Raw genomic sequence first — 20393 nt, forward strand, 5'->3', positions numbered from 1 at the left:
AGGCAGTGTCACATCGTCACTAAAGTTTATAAATTGCATTACTTTTTAATTCTCGCCAGTGTTTAACCATTCAGCGCTCAAGCTTCATGCACACTCGCAGTGCACACACATAATGCCAGGTTCACACATACTCCGTTTGCAGTGCATACGTGGTGCATATTTTTTCCGCGCTCATGTTAACCGATTAAAGCGTTCACTACACACGGTCGTTTCCGCGTCTATTGCAGCGCTGAATTCAAGTAACAGCGCATTGTTTGCAGTAAATATAAACATGGATTGACACGAAAATGTAGTAATTACACCATAAATGCATATTATTAAAGTCTACTCTGTTTCACAGTCAACACACATGGCTTTTTGGCTAGGTTTAAAGGGAAAGAGCACTTTTAGATCAACAATGCAATAATAGATGGCACTCGTGGAGGTAGGAAAATAAATTATAAAAAAGAAGGCTTTAAAAAGATCGGTATCGGTGATCGGTATCGGCAGATACTGCTTTCTGTCATCGGCGATCGGCCTCAAAAATCCTGATCGGAGCACCCCTAGTTGCTACTTCTGTTAAATTGTGACACAAAATATTAAATAATCAACCAGACAGTCAACAGAAAGCACAAGTAGGCCCTTTCAAAAGGCTGCAGCAGAATTAAAGGATTAGTTCACGTCCAGAATAAAAATGTCCTGATAATTTACTCATCCCCATGTCATCCAAGATGTTCATGTGTTTCTTTCTTCAGTCGCAAAGAAATTAAGGTTTTTGAGGAAAACATTCCAGGATTTTTCTCCATGTAGTGGACTTCAATGGGGACCAGTGCATTGAAGAATAAGGGTCTTATCTAGCAAAACAGTCATTTTCTTTAAAAAAATTAAAAATTATATACTTTTTAACCACAAATGCTCGACTTCACGCATTATGTAGTCATGTTGGAAAGGTCACGCGTGACGTCGGCAGAAGTACTGATCCAGTGTTTACTAAGCGAATGTGCAAAGAAAGTGCACAGAATTAGTTTTTTGCCCTCTACCTACTAAACTTTAATTTTGTCATTTAATTCTATCATTTTGGTGCATCACTGTTCAACAGGCCATTTGGATGCATCAGCAATAAATAAATAAAGTGCATTGCTTGACATTTTTTAAATTTGATGCATGACAAAGTGGGTAGGGCCTATGCATCTGACAACATGTCGTTGTATTTGATTGTTTACAGAGTGGGGGATGCATGGCCAGCCTCCTCCTCCTCCTCCTCCCCCTCCAGAACAAGTGTGGAATCCTCCTGGGCAAGGACCGATGGATGTCGTCAACCCATCAGAAGACAGTAACAGTCAAGATAGTTTGGAATTTCCTGGAGACCCACACCATAGGGGCTTTCCTCAAAACAGTCATGGGTTTGGGGGTCAGCCTGAGCCTTACCCTAGTGGCCCAGTTTGCGTCAATCAGTTTGATTATCAGGTATGCTTGCCTAGGTCTGGATTATCAAAGGTTATTTCTAAAATGGTCTAAAATGTTATCTCCAAACCTTTCGGTTTAGATCACATTTATTTCCGTTTCCTCTTAGCATGGAGCAGCGCCAACAGGGGCAGTGTATGGACCACCCTCCACCGGCTTTCATGCACCTTATTGGCCTGAAGGACCGCAGAACAGAAGAGACCGGCTCCCTGGCTTCAGACCAGAACGGCCCAGATCCCCCAATCAGATGGGAATTAAACCAGAGACGCCTACTCTTGGTGCATATAATTATTGCTTAACGTAGATGCATAAGAAAAACTGCTGTTATAAAAAGATGCACATTGTGACATTGTCTTGATTCCTGGTCTAGATGCTGTTAAACGGAGGACTTTGCCTGCATGGATTCGAGAAGGCCTTGAAAAGATGGACCGTGAGAAACAGAAAAAGTTGGAGAAGGAGAGAATGGAGAAAGAGCGTGCTGAAATGGCAAATAATGAAAGGACTAGCGATATGGTAGAGGAGGAAGGTGATGGGCCTCGGTTGCCACGCAAGAGCAAATTTGTAAGCATCTTTTTCAGAATCTGTTTACAGCGAAGGAATCTGCTGAGGTTACTGTTTTCCCAGGGTTCACTGACATGCACTGACATGATCATTATCTTAATTCAAAGACCCCAAGAAATGTCTTGATGAGCGCAATCTGTTCTTCTGTACGCTACTGTTCAAAAGTTTGAGTTAGTATGATTTTTATTTATTTTTTTAAGAAATACTTTTATTCAGCAAGGGCTGCATTAAATTCATCAAAAGTGACCGTAGAGACTTTTACACTTACAAAAAAATACTATTTCACAAATGCTGTTCTGTTGAACTTCAACAAAAAGTATCACAGTTTCCACAGAAATATTAAGTGGCACAACTTTTTTTTTTAAAACATTGATAAGAAATGTTTGAGAACCAAATTTCAAAAAATTTATATTTTGCAGTATTGCTGTTTTTGCTGTATTTTTCATCATTTAAATGCAGCCTTGGTGAGCAAAACAAAAAAAATCCCCGAACTTTTGAACGGTAGAGTATATCTGCTGTAAGTTATTTTTTGATAACTAATAGAAGTAATCTAGCACATAGGTGATCTTAAAACTAACCGACATGGACTGAGCCACAAAATTCCAATTGATTTCATGGAGTCTTTTAAGTTTAGTTACTTTGCTTGTTAGCTGTTGCACACTAACACTAATAATTCCTCTCGGCGCTTATGTCAACCACAAGTGTATGGTCTCTGGTCCAATCACCTACTCCTCTTTAATTTAGGACAGTGATGATGAGGATGGTGAAGAAGATGGTGCTGGGGAGGATAGCGTTTCGGGGAGAAGGCTGGAGTTTGGTGGTAGAAGTTCTCCTGTTCAAGAAGACCAAAGTGAACCAGAAATGACAGAAGAGGAGAAAGAGTTTCAGCTGGTGTGTACACACACACTTCTGTCCCAGCATTCACCTGTCCACACTTGTGACTTGTGATTCTCAACATTTCCTATTTGCTTCCCACAGATGCTGATGACTAAAACTCTTCTTACCGAAGTCCTCCTTGAAGTCACGAATGAGGAAATCTTCCAAGTGGCCAAAGAGACTCATCGCAAAGCCACTAAAGGTCTGCTCCTGTTCCCTTCTGATATATATATATATATGAAGCCTTTTTGTCTGACTGATGCATCATGGTAATATTTTATGATAAGCAAAAGTGCAAATCTTCATCGGCCATTCTCTGCTAATGCAACAGAAGATGAAAACCGCAGAGGGAGGGTGAAAATGGTCACATAGATGCAGTAAAATGGAATCTTTCACGGGGTTCCCAGTCAATTCTGTTCCTAGATTTATTTCCTGTAAAACAAAAGTACTTCCTCATTTCTATGTTTGCCAGACAGCTTCTCATTTCGAAAGTGACACTGCATTAGTACAGACTGGTTCTTTCCTCCTCCACTGTTTGCCTGTGTTTGACGGACTTTGTGTGATAACCTTTTTCTTCTCTCCATCTTTTTTTTATTTAATTTTATTTTGCCAAAGGCAGCACTTGTGAATAGTGCATATGTGTACCCTTATCTCTAGAGACTCTTGCCTATGCGAAAGTGGTGGCTGTATGTGTTTTAACATGTTGTTCCTGTTGTTGATGTGAATCAAAGCTCCTGCAAAACAGCTGGCACAGTCAAATGCACTGGCTTCTCTGACCGGCCTCGGTAAGTGTCTTTACATTTTGGCCCGACGGGGGGGTGGCAATAAAAGGGGGGGATGGGGCGTTTTCAGCTCTCTAATGAACTTTTATTACAACTTCGAGAGCTCAAGCAGCAGATCTTCTCAATGGTTAGCTAGCTTCCAGCAACACAGATTATAAAAAAAGCATGCTTCGTTTATTAAGGTGGGCTTTAGTAAAGTATTATGTAGTTGAGTGGGTGAGAACGAGGTACTGTTAGCGTGCGACTGAGTGCCATGCTCCAGCTGTCCATTATAAGAAGGGGGCTTTGTTGCCGCAGGAGGGCTGGGTGATTACGGCTCAGACGAGAGTGAGGATGAGGAGCGAAGTGCGAAGGGGTCGGACTCATCGGACACGGATGATGAGGAGCTGCTGCACCGCATACGCCAGAAACAGGATGCCTTCCGTCGCAAAGAGAGGGAGCAGCAGCAGCTGCAGGAGAGGCTGGCGCTGGAGGTACAGACCGTAAAAGGTAGGTGCATCTAGAGGAAAAAAAGTGACTATTTTAATACATTTAATACTTATTTAATACATTCAGTATTTATTTTTTTTTGTCAGTTTATGAGCAGAACAGCTGAAACAATTCTTAACAAAAAATACATAAATTAATTTATAAATCAATTTTAATATGTTTATATAACTAATTATTAATTTAGTTATTCAGTTTATTAAATATTTGCTTTTTATTTTTATATATTTACATTTATATGTTATAGTTTGCATGCTAGGTTTCTATTTATAGAGTAAATTGTTCTATGCTCTGAGAGATTTGCCAAAAATGTGATCCATAGACCATTAAAGACACAATATGTAAGATTCTTTTTATTAAAATATCCAAAAACCACTAGAACAGTGTTATATATTTTGCTGACTTGTGTACTTACATTATCCCAAATGTTTAGAAGAATGTTTAAATCCAGAGAAATAAGCAATTTTAACTAGTGACATGGACCGGTGTCCATAGTGTCATTGTGTCACCTGCCAATGACGTCATAACCCCTCAATTTCCGGTTTTGTAGAAAACATGGAAACACCAAAGACGCTTTAATATGTTGTGCGTTTTATTAGACCGGTGACAACCGCACAGAGTAGCATAATAACAGAACTTTCAAATGTATCTAGTATAAAACAGCGCTGCTTTTTTTTTCCCCCCACATATGCACGACCAGAAGGAGCGGAAGCGTTCGACTGTGGCATAATAAAAGCTCTGCTGCTTTCCAGCCATGTGTCGCGCTCGTTCAGCGGCCTCGTTTCGCTTCTTGCAAAAGGAAAGTAAGTCGTCTTGTAAAATTTGTGTGTTTTCAGAAGATTTGGCATCGGGCAGAGAGAGGGCAGGTTATGAGGAGGAGCAGACAGAGTCTAAACACAAACAGGAAGTTAGGGAAAGGGAGGCGGAGCCTACATTAGAGCGACGCAGGTCACGTAGTGAGCCTGAGGTCAGTGAGGTCAAGCGGGGCAGCAAAGAGCACACAGGGCGTAATGGAGGAAGTGCCAGCCCCTCACCGCCAAGTGAACGACGTAGCCGCACCTCCAGCTCCAGCTCTTCCAGCAGCCGGTCCTCTTCATCCTCCTCATCCTCAGCCTCCTCTCGCAGCTCCTCCCGCTCCTCATCTCCCAGAAGGAAAAGGCGATGCAGCAGCTCCGCCTCTCGTGGGACTTGCAGGCGCAGCCGAAGTCGCAGCTCTCGCAGACGTCAGTCGGAGCGCGACAAGGGCAGAGACAGGAGGCGGAGCAGCCGCGCACGCAGCACCGACCGGTCCTCTCGTCACAGCCACTCGCAGCAGCGCAGGTCCAGCAGGGGCCGCAGGAGCAGGTCCAAGGCCAGTCGCAGCCGCAGTAGAGAGAGGCGTCGCAGCAGGGACCGCAGCCGAAGTCTCAGTATGAGCCGCAGCAGGAGGAAACAGAAGGCCTCCAGCAAGGACAGAGACAGGAGGAAAGAGAGGAGCCGGAGCCATGAAAAGGATAAGAAGAAGAAAGATTTAGATAAAAAGAAAGTCAAACAGAAGGGCAAGGAGAAAGAGGGCGAGGGCAGTTCAGTAAGGGATGTGGAAGATGATGCCAAATCGAGGCGGAAAAAGGAGAGCGAGAGGACAGACTCTCACAGCGAGAGGTTTTCCCGGCAAGACAGTAAATTTAGCAAAAAAGGCTCCGCCAAAGCTAGCAAGAAGTACTCTGATTCAGAGTCCAGCAGGAGCAGGTCCCCTTCCCCTGAGGTTAGCAAAGAAAAAAAGTCTAAGAAATCAAAACGTAGTCGATCAAGGTCAACGGAAAGGTCTCACAAGTCTGGTAAGAAGGCAAGCCGCAAACACAAGTCTAAGTCGCGATCAAGGTAGTGTCCATTTTCTTTCTACTTTTTTATTGTTGAAGTGTTTTAATTGTTTGTGTGTGAATGATCAATAGTATTTAGAATATCACAACTGTTGCAATCCAAATTATCCTGAAGTAGATTTTAAATTAACGTGTTAAATTTAAATTCGCAGTCACATAATGTTGAATGTGTAAAAGCTGAATTGTGCACAAATGGTTGGACTTCCTAAGTGCTACTGAGATTGATATAATTTCCTCCTTTTCTCATTCAGTGTTGATCCAACAGCAGTTTAAGGTGTGTGTATGAAGTTCTGGATGTGATCTCTACTAGTGATTGCACTAATAGTCTGTCTAACGTTTCACTTGCAGGTCAGCATCTCCCAGCCGCCGCAAGCGTTGAGGGGCGTTCTACCTCTGATCTGTGCACCACTTTTAAAATTCCACGAGTTAACAGGCTTGTCTCATTATCGAGGCAACGTTGTAGGTGAACTCCACTCCAAACCCCCTCACTCCATCATTTTGTAAATATATGGTATTTTTAAGTGTTGTCTTCAAAACAGGAGATTTTGAATGATAGTTTCTTTTTTTGCCTTGTTATGCAAGACTAAGCGTTCAAGTAGTCAGTAGAAGCTTGAAACTGTAACATTTTAAAACTTAACACCAGAGGAAATAAATTCTCGTTTCATGTAGATTGTCAAATAAAACAAGAATGATTATTTCTGTCTGACATGGCCTGCCTCTTTTGTTTTAAAATCTTGCTGCTTGAAATGTCTGAGTGAAGATAAGATGTATATGGGAAAAAAGTACAATAAATAATGGGCATGATTATAATAGCTCTTTTTTTATTAAACTACATTCATAGTTGTCTTTACACAAAAATGACAATTTTGATCATTTACTCATGTTGTTCCAAAGAAGCATCCTGAGAAATATCCTTCCACTATTTTCAATATAATGAAAGTGAATTAAGCAGAAATTAAGTCATACAGGTTTGAAATGACACAAGGGTGTTTTAAATGAACTCGGCTTTAAGTGAGACTTAAAGTAAGATTCGTACTATTTATTTTTCTTGCTTGAGAAGTGCATAGAGAGCAGGGAATATTAAGTGGTTTTGAGATCAAGCACACTTTGTATATGCAGATTTATGGTTTAATTTAAAACGTGCGTCTATATGGTATTAAAACGTATTCCCCTTTTTCAGATTATTGTTTTAAAAGTGAATTAGTTGAAAAGAGTAGTAAAAAGTAAATGTATTTGTCATACTGTTATATAGGATAGGAACGTTTGTTTCCATACTGAGTTTCTGCTCGGTCAGAAGTTCTGCGAACACGCCACGGTCACATTGGATTTACTGACTGAAGTCAGTGATAATATAAGATACGTGTGACGCAATAAAATGCGGTTATGTACTCCAAGAAATTAGCACGATTAGCTTTTGGGCTGCTAGCAGAGCCTACGTTTAAATGCACGTTAACCCGAAGCGTGTCCTCCAGAGTGAACGCAGTGCGGACTCTGTGCAGCTGGACGGTGTGTCTGCATCACAGACGGAAGAATCCGCTGTCAGAAGGGTGAGAATGATTTATCGATTTAACAACAGTGCATGCAATGAAATTCATGTTTTTGTACTTAATAGGCCAGTGTTGCAGTCTACTCGTTTCTTGGGTTTTTGTTTACTAGAGAAGCATAACGACATATGGTTAAAAGATTTGAACGATAGTTTCTCCCACAGATTGACCCGTCTAAATGTCCGCACGGTATCCCAGACTACTCTCGACCCCGCCGAAGTGCGGAAGTTTCAGGCCATGGCGAGCAAGTGGTGGGACTTACAGGGAGAGTTTGCTGCCCTGCACTCCATGAATGACCTGAGAGTGCCTTTCATACGGTGTGTACATCTACCCTCTATTTTACTGATAAACGTGCCATGGTATCACTATAGTATTTTTAAACATCAATAATATTTTAACTTATTTTTATGGATGTATCTCCATTTTTCTTCACCTTTTTTGCCTTTACTAGATCGTTTTAAAAGGTCTTAGTTTCCACGTGACACATTCATTTTTAAAAGTACTGCTAGTAAATGTGATGCCATAAATGTTGTATACATAATAGCTTAATTAAAAAATGTATGAATGAACAAAATACTGTTTTAATTAGGGATGAACAATATCAGTTTTTAGCCAAATATTAAAATCTTTTGATTTATTGGTTGATTACACACTTAACTGTGCATTCTCTTTATCTAAAAATAAAATGTAATCACACAATCTCAAAAGTTTTGTCTTTCATTGCAAATGTATTATATATATATATATATATATATATATCAGCTATTTTGGCTATAGCATAATAATTGTTCGTTCTGGCTATATATTTAATATTGGTGCATCCTAGAATAATGCTATATGGAGTATAGCATGTCACACATACAACTTTCTAAAAGTATTTAATGTTTTGGGTTGGTAATAATTTTAAAATGTTTTTGAGAGATTATGCTCAGTAAAGCTGCATTTAATTGATCAAAATTACATTGGGAAATTAAAATAAAACTGGGAAATATTATTACAGTTTAAACTAATTGTTTTCTATTTTTATGTATTTGTGTATTAGTGTAATTTATTCCTATGATTGTAGAGCTGAATTTGTATGCATATTTCTCCCCAGGATTCTTTGATGAATAGAAAGTTTGAAAGAACAGCATTTATTTGAAACAGACTTTTGATCAATTTAATGCATCCTTCTTTGAATATAATTTCTAATTAATTTATTTGAAAATGTCTTCATGATAATAATCTTATCTGATCAGATTCTTCTCTCAGCAGCCGTTTCCATGAGAGTCAGGATGGATATTGTGTGATTGTCATTGTAAGCCTTTCCCCTCGCCTCCTGGAATCATTCAGCGCACAATTTCTTCCCCTTCCCTGAACACGGGATCAGTTGTAGTATACAGCATATGTGGCAGTGCTCTGGGGGCTTGTTTAAATGAGGAACCTCTGTGCTGTTGCTGGTTATTATGTTGTACTTGAGGAATGTGTGTTTTCTAGACGTTGGGGTTTGTTGGCAGAGATGGGCTGAGTTAACAGGATTGGCAGTGAGCACCTTAGGCGGCTTTGGTCTGCATGGTCTGTCCAAGCTTTTGAGGAAGAATGTGAGGATGTTGCCTTTGAGTTCAGCGAGACGAGCATTGAGGATGTATGATTGCTTCAGGATGTCAGAGGCATGTGTCTAGCCAGAGGGACTTAGCAGTAAGACGTGCTTGTGACTCAGGAAGCACATTGTGGAATTGCATGCTGTCATTAGCTTCGGATTTTCTGTTTCACGTCAGTCTGATGTACATCGTTTCAAAATTCTGCATGACTAGAGGTGATATGTTTTCTAGCCTAGTGCATTAACCTCATTTTGTGACCTTTGACTCCATTTTCAGGGATAATTTGTTGAATGTGCACGGCATCCGACAGTTGGGCAAACCTCTGGCTGGACTGAGAATTCTGGATGTTGGCTGTGGTGGAGGCGTGCTGAGTGAGGTAACTACTGTTAATTATGAAAATGATTCTGTAATGACACAAGTATTGAGCTAGTTGCACTAGTTAGTGCAAGTAAAGTTTTTCAGTTTACTGTAAGATATTCCATCATTTGAGAGATCTGGTCTGGGTGTGGTAGCAATAAAAAGCTGGTCTCATGTTTGTCAGGTTTGATAGTATGCATGATTATTTTTAGCTGGCCACAAATGGTAACTGAAAACTTACCAACTGAACTACACGATTAAAACAGAGAGCTTCACGCCCAGTGGTTTCCTCCACTGAGGTAAACACACTTTCTCCAGGCTGTCTCTCTGCCTGATATGTCATTGTTGTGTTTTGGTGAGCATGATGTCTCTTGAGTGTTCTGTCATGCAAAAGCTTATGCCAGAAGATCCCCTTTAGCACACATCAGTGGAACAGACAATTTACTGGTTTACTGCAGCTCTATTACTGAATTTCTGCCCTGAATGACCAACAGAGGGCGATGAGCAGATTTTGTTGTTGTTGTTGTGCTACTGTGTTTTTACACCTAAAGAAATTTTACATAGAAACTGAACAGCTACATTTTTAGTAATATCCTAATTTTATTTTCTATTAAAATATATTTACTATAAAATCTAATGCAAATCCAAAATCAACGATGAAAAATGGATAGGTTCTGTCCTGTGTTATTTTAGTATTATTTATATGCTATTATAGTATTTATTGACATTTTTTATATAATGTTTCATATATTATTTACATTTTATATTGGCTTCATTTTTATATTTTTAGTTTTCATTTTAATGTTAGTTTAGGTTTAAGTAATTTTGTTATCTGTTTTTGTCGTTTTTATTTTTATTATTATTTAAATATTTCTGTTCATCTTACATTTTTATTTTAGTTATTTTAGTACTTTAAATTAAATGTATTTCAGTCCATTTGCCTAGTCAACATTTCAATTTGGGTTTAAGTTTTTCATTTAATATTCATATTTTATTTTGTCAGTTTTCTTTCAGTTACTAAAAATAAGTTTAAGGTTTAGTTTAAGCTGTGGATGCTGCCAAACATGGGTATCAAAAAACAAAGTAGCACTAACCTTTCTCAGCCACTAGGGAGGTTAGGAGCAGACGTCCGGGGAATCGACCCAGTGGAGGACAGTGTGCGGACCGCAGAGCTGCACTCCTCCTATGATCCAGATTTACGGGAGAGAGTTCGCTATCAGGCCTGCACCCTGGAGGAGCTTGCCGAAGAGGAATTAGAGGGATTTCATGCTGTAGTGGCATCTGAGGTGGTGGAACATCTGGCTGACCTGGACGCCTTTGCCAGCTGTTGCCAGCAGGTGTTGAAGGTGTGTCCCAACATCGCTGACATCTGAAACAATGACAATAGCACAAAAGTAACAGTGGGATTCACAGCAAAAAGAACTGAACGCACTGATTTAATCTCCCAGGTCAGTGTGTCAGAGGACAAGAAGAGTTACTCCAAATCCCCATAATCTCTCCTAATGCTTTGTCATCCAGGCACTTTCATTAGCCTGTTTCTGTTTTGCTTTCTTTTCTTTTCAGTTTCTTTTTAGATGGTTTATTAGTTAGAAGTCATAAAAAACACTGAATAATTAAAATATAGAATAAAATTGTATAAAATAAATATAAAATGATATTAAAATATATCTCAAAATAAGATCTTAATGTATAAAATATTTGTAATTTTATGTAATATAAATATTAACAGATATTTATTATACACATTTTTAAGATGTTATTTTATTTTAAATATAATAACATTTAATTCAAGGAGGGAACCCTTAAAGCACTGCAGTGTACATAAAATTCTATTAAATATCAAAGTGTTAAAATACTAATGTCTTAATGTATAACATGCAATTAAAATTTGTAATATTTTTATGTAATGTATGTAATTTTTTTTTCAGCCTGGTGGCTCTCTTTTCATCACCACTATTAACAAAACCAACTTGTCCTACGTTTTCGGGATTGTGGCAGCAGAGCAGCTGTTAAGGATTGTTCCGAGTGGCACTCATGACTGGGAGAAGTTCGTAAGCCCAGAGGATCTGGAACGACTTCTGGAGTCTTGTGAGTGTCGTCTCTGACTTCCATTTCTCTCTCACTATCATTCATTGATCAGTTTCTGGGTATTACCCCTCCTCTATCATGGATCTCCTTTGCTGTTTTAATAACAGCTGTTGTTGGAAAAGCCTGGTATACATTACATAATTGTTCAGTATGATCTATTGTTCCACTGCTACAGTGTTTATTGTACAGCAGAATTTGTTACTAGCTTTTACCATTTTCCTGTCTCACTGTATCCCAGTTGGTTTCTACGTGGAGGCTATCAGAGGCATGATGTACAATCCTCTCACAGGAGCGTGGAGCTGGCAGCAGAGCACGGCCATCAACTATGCATTGCATGCAATTAAACGCAAAGAAGAACCCCAGCCCGGACAGGTCTGGCCTGAGAGTGAGAATCTGGATGAACCAGGTCGAGCTACAAATTACAGTTGAGCTATTATAATATTGAAACTATCAAACAAACTCCACCTGATTCAGAACAGAGAAAAAACACACTCAATATTTCAAAATATGTTGCATAGTGAAGAATTGCTGAACCAGTAATAATTATTATTTGCATTGTATTCCTTAATAAAACGTTTTTTTTTTTTTTTTCGGAAGCATGATACATAGGACATATTTTGTAAAGCTCTTGTTAATTTGAGAAGCACTTTTGATCCACTCAACATGCCGCAGCTACATGCCACTTCAAAGATTCAATTACTTGCGTGTTTTGTGGTGTTGGTTGGTTCATGTCAGAGGTCAAACAGACAAAGAGAATTATATAATGATTTTTGACTTGGCACTTAAAACGTGTAGGTACTGAATAAAATAAAAAACAATTGTGTCAACTGAGAGGGTGTTTTATTCAGGCTGAACAATTCTCTATTTTTGAGTACATCCTTAGTCACAACAATCAAGCGCTAGTCTGTTGTCATGCTAACTTCCAAATATAATTGGAAAAAGAAATAAAATTGCAAGAAGTGTATATATATATCTATCTCAAATTCTTGTCTTTACAATAACTCAAATTTCATAATGAAACTTAAGGGTAAATTAATGTGTACACACACATATTATATACACATTTATTTCTATTTCTTACTGAAAACTAATGTCCTTCAAATTATGTTTACATCTGCGGCTGTAGTTTAGTGAAAAGCGTAAATGAACTCGCGTCCATGCGTCGTGACGTCACTCAGCTCCAGCACAGCAACAAAGGAGGATGCGGAGCTGCGTGCAGGAGCCAAACACCGTTAAAATGCTCTTCTTTCGCTTTACGAGACCGACGTAACACATGTAACAGTTGTCCGTATTTATATGGATAAATGAAGTGGCGCAGGATTCGTTGGAGGAAGCGGGGGGAGAGAGAGAATGTACTGGGTCGCTGGTTTCGCCTCCTCCCGGTCGTTCGTGGTTGATCTTGGCCGGAATCAAAGCCCGTCCTTCGGGTTGTGTGGCTCTGATGAGCGTCACTTATTTTATGGGTACATAGTAGCCGTCCCTGCGCAGGATTTCGGCGGGATCATGTCGGGATTGGTATCGGATTCCTGGTGGAGGAAGACGCTTTACATCACCGGAGGTGCCCTGCTGGCTGCGGCTGCGTATCTGCTGCACGAGCTGCTCTCCATCAGGTCAGTGCTGTGGCCTGTTGTGAAGCCAGATAATATAATGAAATGACCTATTGTCATTGTTTATAATATTTCATCACACATGCATTATACATTTGAACCTGTCTAGGGGCAGATGTAAATATAGGTCCGCTTGACAGTGCCAGTGAGGTTCTTGTGTTTTCCTTGAAGCTCGCGTGTCCGCTAGGCTGCATCAAGTCACGTTTTCTAAATTACATGCACATGCGGTGTGTGGCCGCACGGGAGCATGTGAAAACGCCCTGTCATCAAAACTCAGCTGGAATTTGCCTTGTTTACACTCGCACAGAAGTATAATACATTCGTTTTTAATGTAGGCTTATAAATGCGGCACGTGATCATGAATGTTTACTTCACTGGAGCGCGATGTACATGAGTGTGTCGAACGAGCGACCTTTCTTGGCTCATCTGCAGGCCGTTACCTACTAAAAATTCAAGGGGGACTGCAAAGCTGTTAGAAGTCTTAAATAACTTCTATTTGTTTTGACCTGTAGACTGTTTTACAGGCAGCAGACGTTCTCATCCTCGTTTAACACTTCACTGGGTGGATTTCAGCACCATACGCCGTGGACAGCGTCATGTTTGAGTATTGAGCTCTGCAGCTTTGGGGTCAAACTGATGCTTTACACTTTTTTTTTAATCTATTTAGTTTGCCATAAAATGGCAATAAGTCTTTGTTGAACACAAATGTGTGCCATTAGATAAAGATTAAACATAAATAGACGTTGTTAGGGTGTCAGTATGTTCATTTTAGAGCCACATGGAAGCATCTGAAATCTGGGTGAGTGGAGTCTTATAGATCTGAATGGCCTTTTTTATGTTAATTGTGAAAATTGGTTCTGGAGTTTGTTGTTTTGGCTTGGTTGATAAACTGTGGCAGTATGTTAACTCTAAGAATTACATACCACCAAACAATTAAGAATTTAAACTTCCTGTGATCTTAATTTTGTCAGGAGAATCCTAATGTTACAGTCATGATTAATAACAGACCCATAGGTCTAATACTCTGAAGTCATGTTATGTAACCAGTGATCATTATGCAAAGGAAGAAATCTATAGGAAATTTCTGTTTCTATTAGAAATTTCGGTTACACTTTGTGTAATGCATTATGAAGGTATTTATAATGTATGTTGTAATGCATTAAAATATATTTTTATAAGATTCCTTGTTACATCAGTAATTGGTTGTTTGTCATTTGTTTTAATGCATAATACTTTAATACTTTAGTATTATGGATTAAAACACATGCCATTTTACACACGCACACACACACAATATTTGTATGAACATAAAAAGATTCAACAACTGAACAAATTACGGAACAAATAACAACAAATTTCACTGACATTTGATGAACAGAAATGGAATAATGAGTTTCTGAACAGAGCGAGGGTCAATATCAAAAGTAGCAGTCATTATGTGGTGTCCACCAGCTGCTTTAAATACTACAGTGCAACTCATCTTAATGGACTTGGAAGGGTTTGCCAGATCTTGCTGTGAGATGTTACTTCACTCTTTCATCAAGGCACTTGCAAGTTCTCAAACACATCTGGGGGTACATATGTTGATACATGGTCTGGCATTACAAGGACAATTAGCTACCCTTCCTGTCTTCCTGTAGCACTCCCTTAGGCCTCTTACATTACAGACATTGCAGTATTTTTTATTAATTCATATGAACAATATCCATAATTAATAAAACATGAACTAATTATATTAATAATTGTTTATGGTTCATCAAATAATCATGAAAAACATTGTTTAAACACTTTCTAATAAAGATTGTAAAGCTTATTTGGATTTTACAAAATTAACTTTAAAATACAGTATCCTGATATATCCTAATAATTATTATGTAATGCATTATACATAAAGGCTGTAAGTTAAGTGATACCTAAATTTCTATTTTTGTATATCATATTAAACATGTTTGCCCTGACAGGGTCTACTAAACACTTAAACTGTGTTATTATGTGGATATCTGTATTTGTTATTGGGGCTTTGAGAGTACAAATCATGATTGCTTTTTATTAATAATGGCTAAATGTGGACGGATTTGTCCTGTTTCACCTCGGAATCTGTGCTAATCTTTCTGATCTATATGAAGGGATTTCAGCAAATCTAAATAATGTTTTTTCCCTCCCCCACAAAACACCCTGATTCAGAAGCACACTTAATAGCCCACCTGATACAGATAGTTTGGTTATACAAATCATATTTTTTAGAATACGTATTTAGTTTGAAGAATGTGAAGTTTGGAGCCTCTTGTTTCTGTAATTGTGTGTGATCAGAACAGGACTGGGTTGTGTTGTTTTGAAAGCTCAAGCCTGGACTTGTAGTTGTTGCTTGTGAAATAAGACCTGCCTTTGTCCTCTCACACACATCCTGCTGTTTCCTCATAATTATAGTATAATGCCTTTTACCCTGCACTCCACGTGATTTTGGGGTAAAAAGCTAAATAGCAGCTTTTAAAGCGAAGTTATGTTCCTGTAAAATCTTTCTGTACTTCAACTGGTAAAGCATGATCAGATGCATTGCAATGCCAGGGTGATGGATTCTCCCAAAGAACAAATATGCTGATAAAATGCATACCATGAATAAACTGTTTTTTAGATAAAAAATGCATGCTAAATAAATGCAAAAATTTTGTTCCATATGTCTGACTGTGATGTTTAACCATCATTGTTTTGAGTGACCTATTATAGATCTGTTCATAATGAAATCTCAAAAAGATCGTCTGATTTTACAATCTACTGTTTGATCTCCTCACAGGAAAGAGCAACAGTTGGATTCTAAAGATGCCATCATCCTTCACCAGTTCTCCAGGCCAAAAAACGGGGTTCCAAGCCTGTCACCTTTCTGCCTGAAAATGGAGACCTATCTGCGCATGGTTGATCTGCCCTATCAAGTATGCATAAAGAAGCAGTTTGGATTTTGGAGTCCATTTCCTTTGATCAGTGGTTACGTGCTATTGAAATGCCAATGAAATTCATGAAAGCCCTTAGAAAATAGGATTACGTTTTTTTCAGTTCACATCTAGATGCTCTAGATTTTTTAAATCAATAATAATAATACTTATTAACAACAATAATAATACATATTGTTATTATTATGATTATAAATTGCTCAAATAAAATTTTATTATGGTTTACATCTTTTCACCCTCAATATGCTTCCTTTTTTACAGAATTACTTTGATGGAAGCCTCTCTTCCCAGGGCAAGATGCCTTGGGTTGAGTATAATTACGAGCAGGTGTGCGGAAATGAATTTATAATTGACTTTCTGGAGGAGAAACTTGGTGTGAGCCTGAACAAGAGTCTGAGCGCTCAGGAGCAGGCGGTAGCGCGGGCCATCACCACCATGGTGGAGGAACACTTGTACTGGTGAGTCATGTGCTGGCATTCTGAATGAGTCACTCTTCTGCTGCTGAGCCATCGCTGAAATGTGAGGATCAAATATGCAGCTACTGGAGTCAGTAGAGTTCTGCAGTTTTTAAATTTGGTTTTGGAGTTTTTAAAACCTTAAGGGAATAGTTCACTCAAAAATAAAAATTTGCTCAAAATGTGCACACCCTCAGGCCGTCCAAGATGTATATGAGTTTGTTTCTTTATCATAACACATTTGTAGAAGCTTCAGTGAATGGGTGCCGTCGGGATAAGAGACCAAACAGCTGATAAAAGCATCACAATAATTCACATGACTTCACATGACTCCAGTCCATTGTGAAGTGAAAAGTTGTGTGTTTGTGCTAAACAAACTCATCATTAAGAGATTTTTCACTTCAAAAAGTATTGCTTTCTAATATTGCTTTCTCCAGTGAAAAGTCGTCTCATCTGAATCAGGAGAGAAATATGCACAGATAAAGCACTGTTTATAAGTGAAAACAGTCCAAAAAAATATGTTGGTGGATTTTGATGTGAGAGGACAACAGGGGTTGGACATTTTCACTGGAGGAAGTGTTATTATGGATTATGGACTCGTATTTTGGACAAAAGTAATTATTTTAAGTTAAAATTCCTTAACAATGGATTTGTTTCTTACAAACATGTAGCTTTTCACTTCACAAGATGCTAATTGATGGACTGGAATCACGTGGATTACTTATGGATTATTGTGATGTTTTTATCAGCTGTTACTTTGAACTGAAGCCATCCATTCACAGAATTTCAACATTTCTGTGTGAACAGTTTCTTAATGTTTTGAAGCAAAGGCATAAATATACAAAAATCAAGATTGATCATCACATTGATCAACAAACAAATAAATAAATATAAACATGCATACATTAAATGTTATTTTTTAACTCCCAAATTATGAATATACCATGTCTTTTATTCAATAGTAATGATTTATTTGTCTGAATTTTAGACCTATTTTGTACTTTCGTGCATCCTGTCCAGCAGTACAAATCTGCCATACACATGACTGCTTTTAACTATGCGTCAAATACTGGGTCTCTTTTTATGAGAAATATGTAAAACGTTTTATTCCTAATTATTCTTTAAGATTTAAATTTATCTTGAAATATAGCCATACAACCAATTTATTTGCATAATAAACGTGAATGAATAGTTGTATGAGTCCATAATCATAAACCATTTAAATAAAAATATGCATGACAAGCTTGGAGTGGACTGCTGACATGATTTGCAGTGCAGGCAGCAGATTTATAAAATGAATGACTCCTGCTGAAACATTGGGTATCATAGTGTAAGCATTACACTGGGAAAAAAGCAATTGTATAACCAGTCTCAACCTAATTTCCTCATCTTCATTCATTTTGCATTATTATATTCCTTCAAATGAAATAAATTTTTTGTTTGTTTCTGTTTCTCGTGCATTCTGTCTTCACATTGCCTAGAAGTGCTTTACACTGTGCTATATATATATAGCATCCCACATGGCTATTGATTGAATAATTCATGGGTTTGAATATCTGTGTCCACTCCAGAGTAGTGTTGTTTATGTCAGCCGAAGAGCTTGCTGAGCAAGAACATTCATTGAGCTATAAATAAGAGTGATGGATGTCGTGCTGGGAAATAGGCAGGAAATCTGGATTATGACACTGGTGGGTTTTGATCAGGAAATGAAACTCCTAACTTACTTGACCCATTTCAGTAAAAAGACCTAGTAATATCAGATTAAGACTCAGAAATGTTGGCAGAAATGTAAATAAAGCGTGTAGCCTACAATACTGTTTCATGAAATACATGTATTATGTCCTTACAAATTAAAACGCCATGGTGGTCAATGCAGTGTTTGAATTCAGTAGTTATTTTTGGTGCAGAATTTACACACTGCAGCTTTGAATCTGATTTAAACTTGATGAAAGGCTGATTGTAAATTCCAAGTGGTGAGTTCAAAGCCATGAACCCAGAGAGCGCTTGAAGCCATTTTAGATGAATGGTTTTTATTAATGCATTGCCTACTGTGCAAAGACGTTAATTAGAAGACGGCTTTAATTAATTTGATTCAGATAATCACAGAGCAGAGAATTAATTCAAAGTTTAATCTCAAAGGCCAAACTGAGCTTGTTTTCTGTGTGATACTAAAGCTGCACACAGTTGTAATAAACTGAATTATAAACAAGCCCATATTATGATGAATTGCTTGTGTTGACGATCAACTATTTGTTGAAGATTTCCTCATTTGTAAGTTGTTTTTGATAAAAGCAGCTGCAAAATAAATGTATTATGCAAGTTAAATATGCAGTACATGCATAAATATTACAGCACAGTAAAGTTCTGATATATTTTATGGATGTTGTTATGCACTTAATATATCTGCTTTCTAAAGACTTCAGGTTGGGAATCAATAAAATTGTGCATCTGCATTTTGGGAATTGTTCCTCTCATTTCTCCTTGCAACATTGCTTGCTTGAGAAAAGTGACAATATAAAAGCCAAACAATAATAATGATAATAATAATAATTAGTATTATTAATATTATTGATGTGTTGTCTTTAAAAGTGACTTTTTATGACTTTTCCCCACACAAATATGGCTCTTTATACTGTACTTTAGGAAATTAATCATCACCTAATTTATTTATATCTTTCTTGTCACAACAGGACCATTGCATACTGTCAGTGGGTGGATAATGTTCAAGAGACTCAAAGGATGTTGGACCTTCCCGGGCCCCTCAGTGACCTGCTGAAATGGATCCTGTGTCAGCTGACTGGTGGCATTGTAAAGAGGGAGATGTACTGTCACGGCATTAGCTGCTTTACTAAGGAAGAAGTTTACAGCCTCATGGAGAAGGACATGCGCACACTGGCCACACTGCTAGGTGAGGACAAGAAATAAAGGTTTCAAATTATACTTTGACAGCAACATGTTTTGTGATGTGATGTTTTTATAATATTTAAGTTTTATATTGTATATAATATTATATATAATAATATAATAGATTTTTGTGTATCATGATAACTGAAGTCTGCCATATACACATTTGTTAAAAATGTTGGTTTTATATTATTAAAAAAATAATATACTACATTGAATAAAATACTTTTATTCAGCAAGTATGCATTAAATTGATCAAAAGTGACAGTAAAGACTTTTACATTGTTACAAAAAAAAATCCATGTCAAATTTCTATCCATTTCAAATAATTTCTATTAATGAAAGAATCCGAAACATTTTTATAATAGTAAAAGATGTTTCTTGAGTACCAAATCAGCATATTAGAATGATTTCTGAAAGATCATGTGACACTGAAGACTGGAGTTATGGCAGCTGAAGATTCAGCAGTCTCAGTGAACCTTTCACAAAATGTGAACACACATTGTGATTTTGTTCCTAAAATATTCACTTTTGTTGCCTTAGTTCAAGAAATGTTTTATATAATTGTCACCACATAGCATTATTGAAATATTTTCAGTGTGTTGCTGAGACAAATTTCATGGAAGTCTGTTATTTGTCCTAAATTATGGCTGGGGGTTAAAGGATTAGTTCACTTCCAGAATAAAAATTTCCTGATAATTTTCTCACCCCCATGTCATCCAAGATGTTCATGTCTTTCTATCTTCAGTCTAAAAGAAATTAAGGTTTTTGAGGAAAACATTCCAGGATTTTTCTCCATATGGAATGTTTTCCTCAAAACCTTAAAGGGGTCATATGATGCTTTTTTAAAGATCATTATTTTGTGTATTTGGTGTAACAGAATATGTTGACATGCTTTAATGTTCA

At 37.8% G+C, this 20393-nt stretch overlaps 3 protein-coding genes across 7 annotated transcripts in view; all 3 read left to right on the forward strand.

Annotated features, from left to right (window-relative positions):
• Positions 1-6803, forward strand: part of LOC107700755 (arginine/serine-rich protein PNISR-like) — a 9411-nt gene extending 2608 nt beyond the window's left edge. For 2 of the 4 annotated variants that reach the window (XM_016502546.1, XM_016502547.1), the window contains exons 4-12: positions 1205-1446; positions 1553-1721; positions 1814-2004; positions 2749-2895; positions 2983-3082; positions 3612-3665; positions 3960-4151; positions 4985-6008; positions 6356-6803. In XM_016502546.1, the coding sequence (XP_016358032.1) occupies positions 1205-1446; positions 1553-1721; positions 1814-2004; positions 2749-2895; positions 2983-3082; positions 3612-3665; positions 3960-4151; positions 4985-6008; positions 6356-6386 (2150 nt within the window). In that variant the 3' untranslated portion in view covers positions 6387-6803. Of the gene's footprint in view, positions 1-1204; positions 1447-1552; positions 1722-1813; positions 2005-2748; positions 2896-2982; positions 3083-3611; positions 3666-3959; positions 4152-4984; positions 6009-6258; positions 6282-6355 lie in introns of all 4 variants that reach the window. The other 2 variants (XM_016502549.1, XM_016502548.1) reach the window with 2 other exon arrangements.
• A 459-nt stretch (positions 6804-7262) lies between these two features.
• coq3 (coenzyme Q3 methyltransferase) lies at positions 7263-12395 on the forward strand. Of its 2 annotated transcripts, none has more exons than XM_016502551.1 (6): positions 7263-7554; positions 7704-7868; positions 9408-9507; positions 10592-10834; positions 11417-11576; positions 11815-12395. In XM_016502551.1, exons 1-6 carry the CDS (start codon positions 7391-7393, stop codon positions 12003-12005), a joined length of 1023 nt encoding a protein of 340 aa, XP_016358037.1. In that variant the 5' UTR covers positions 7263-7390; the 3' UTR covers positions 12006-12395. The 2 variants fall into 2 exon arrangements, with proteins under 2 accessions (XP_016358037.1, XP_016358038.1); XM_016502552.1 differs by having other exon boundaries at positions 7716-7868.
• A 350-nt stretch (positions 12396-12745) lies between these two features.
• Positions 12746-20393, forward strand: part of LOC107700756 (failed axon connections homolog) — a 10920-nt gene continuing 3272 nt past the window's right edge. Inside the window, exons 1-4 of the mRNA XM_016502550.1 lie at positions 12746-13186; positions 15975-16110; positions 16390-16586; positions 19274-19491. Of these exons, the coding sequence (XP_016358036.1) occupies positions 12927-13186; positions 15975-16110; positions 16390-16586; positions 19274-19491 (811 nt within the window). The 5' untranslated portion in view covers positions 12746-12926. The remainder of the gene's footprint in view (positions 13187-15974; positions 16111-16389; positions 16587-19273; positions 19492-20393) is intronic.

Source organism: Sinocyclocheilus anshuiensis, unplaced genomic scaffold (genome assembly GCF_001515605.1).
Source record: "Sinocyclocheilus anshuiensis isolate Anshui unplaced genomic scaffold, SAMN03320099.WGS_v1.1 scaffold782, whole genome shotgun sequence".
Classification (NCBI taxonomy): Eukaryota; Metazoa; Chordata; class Actinopteri; order Cypriniformes; family Cyprinidae; genus Sinocyclocheilus; species Sinocyclocheilus anshuiensis.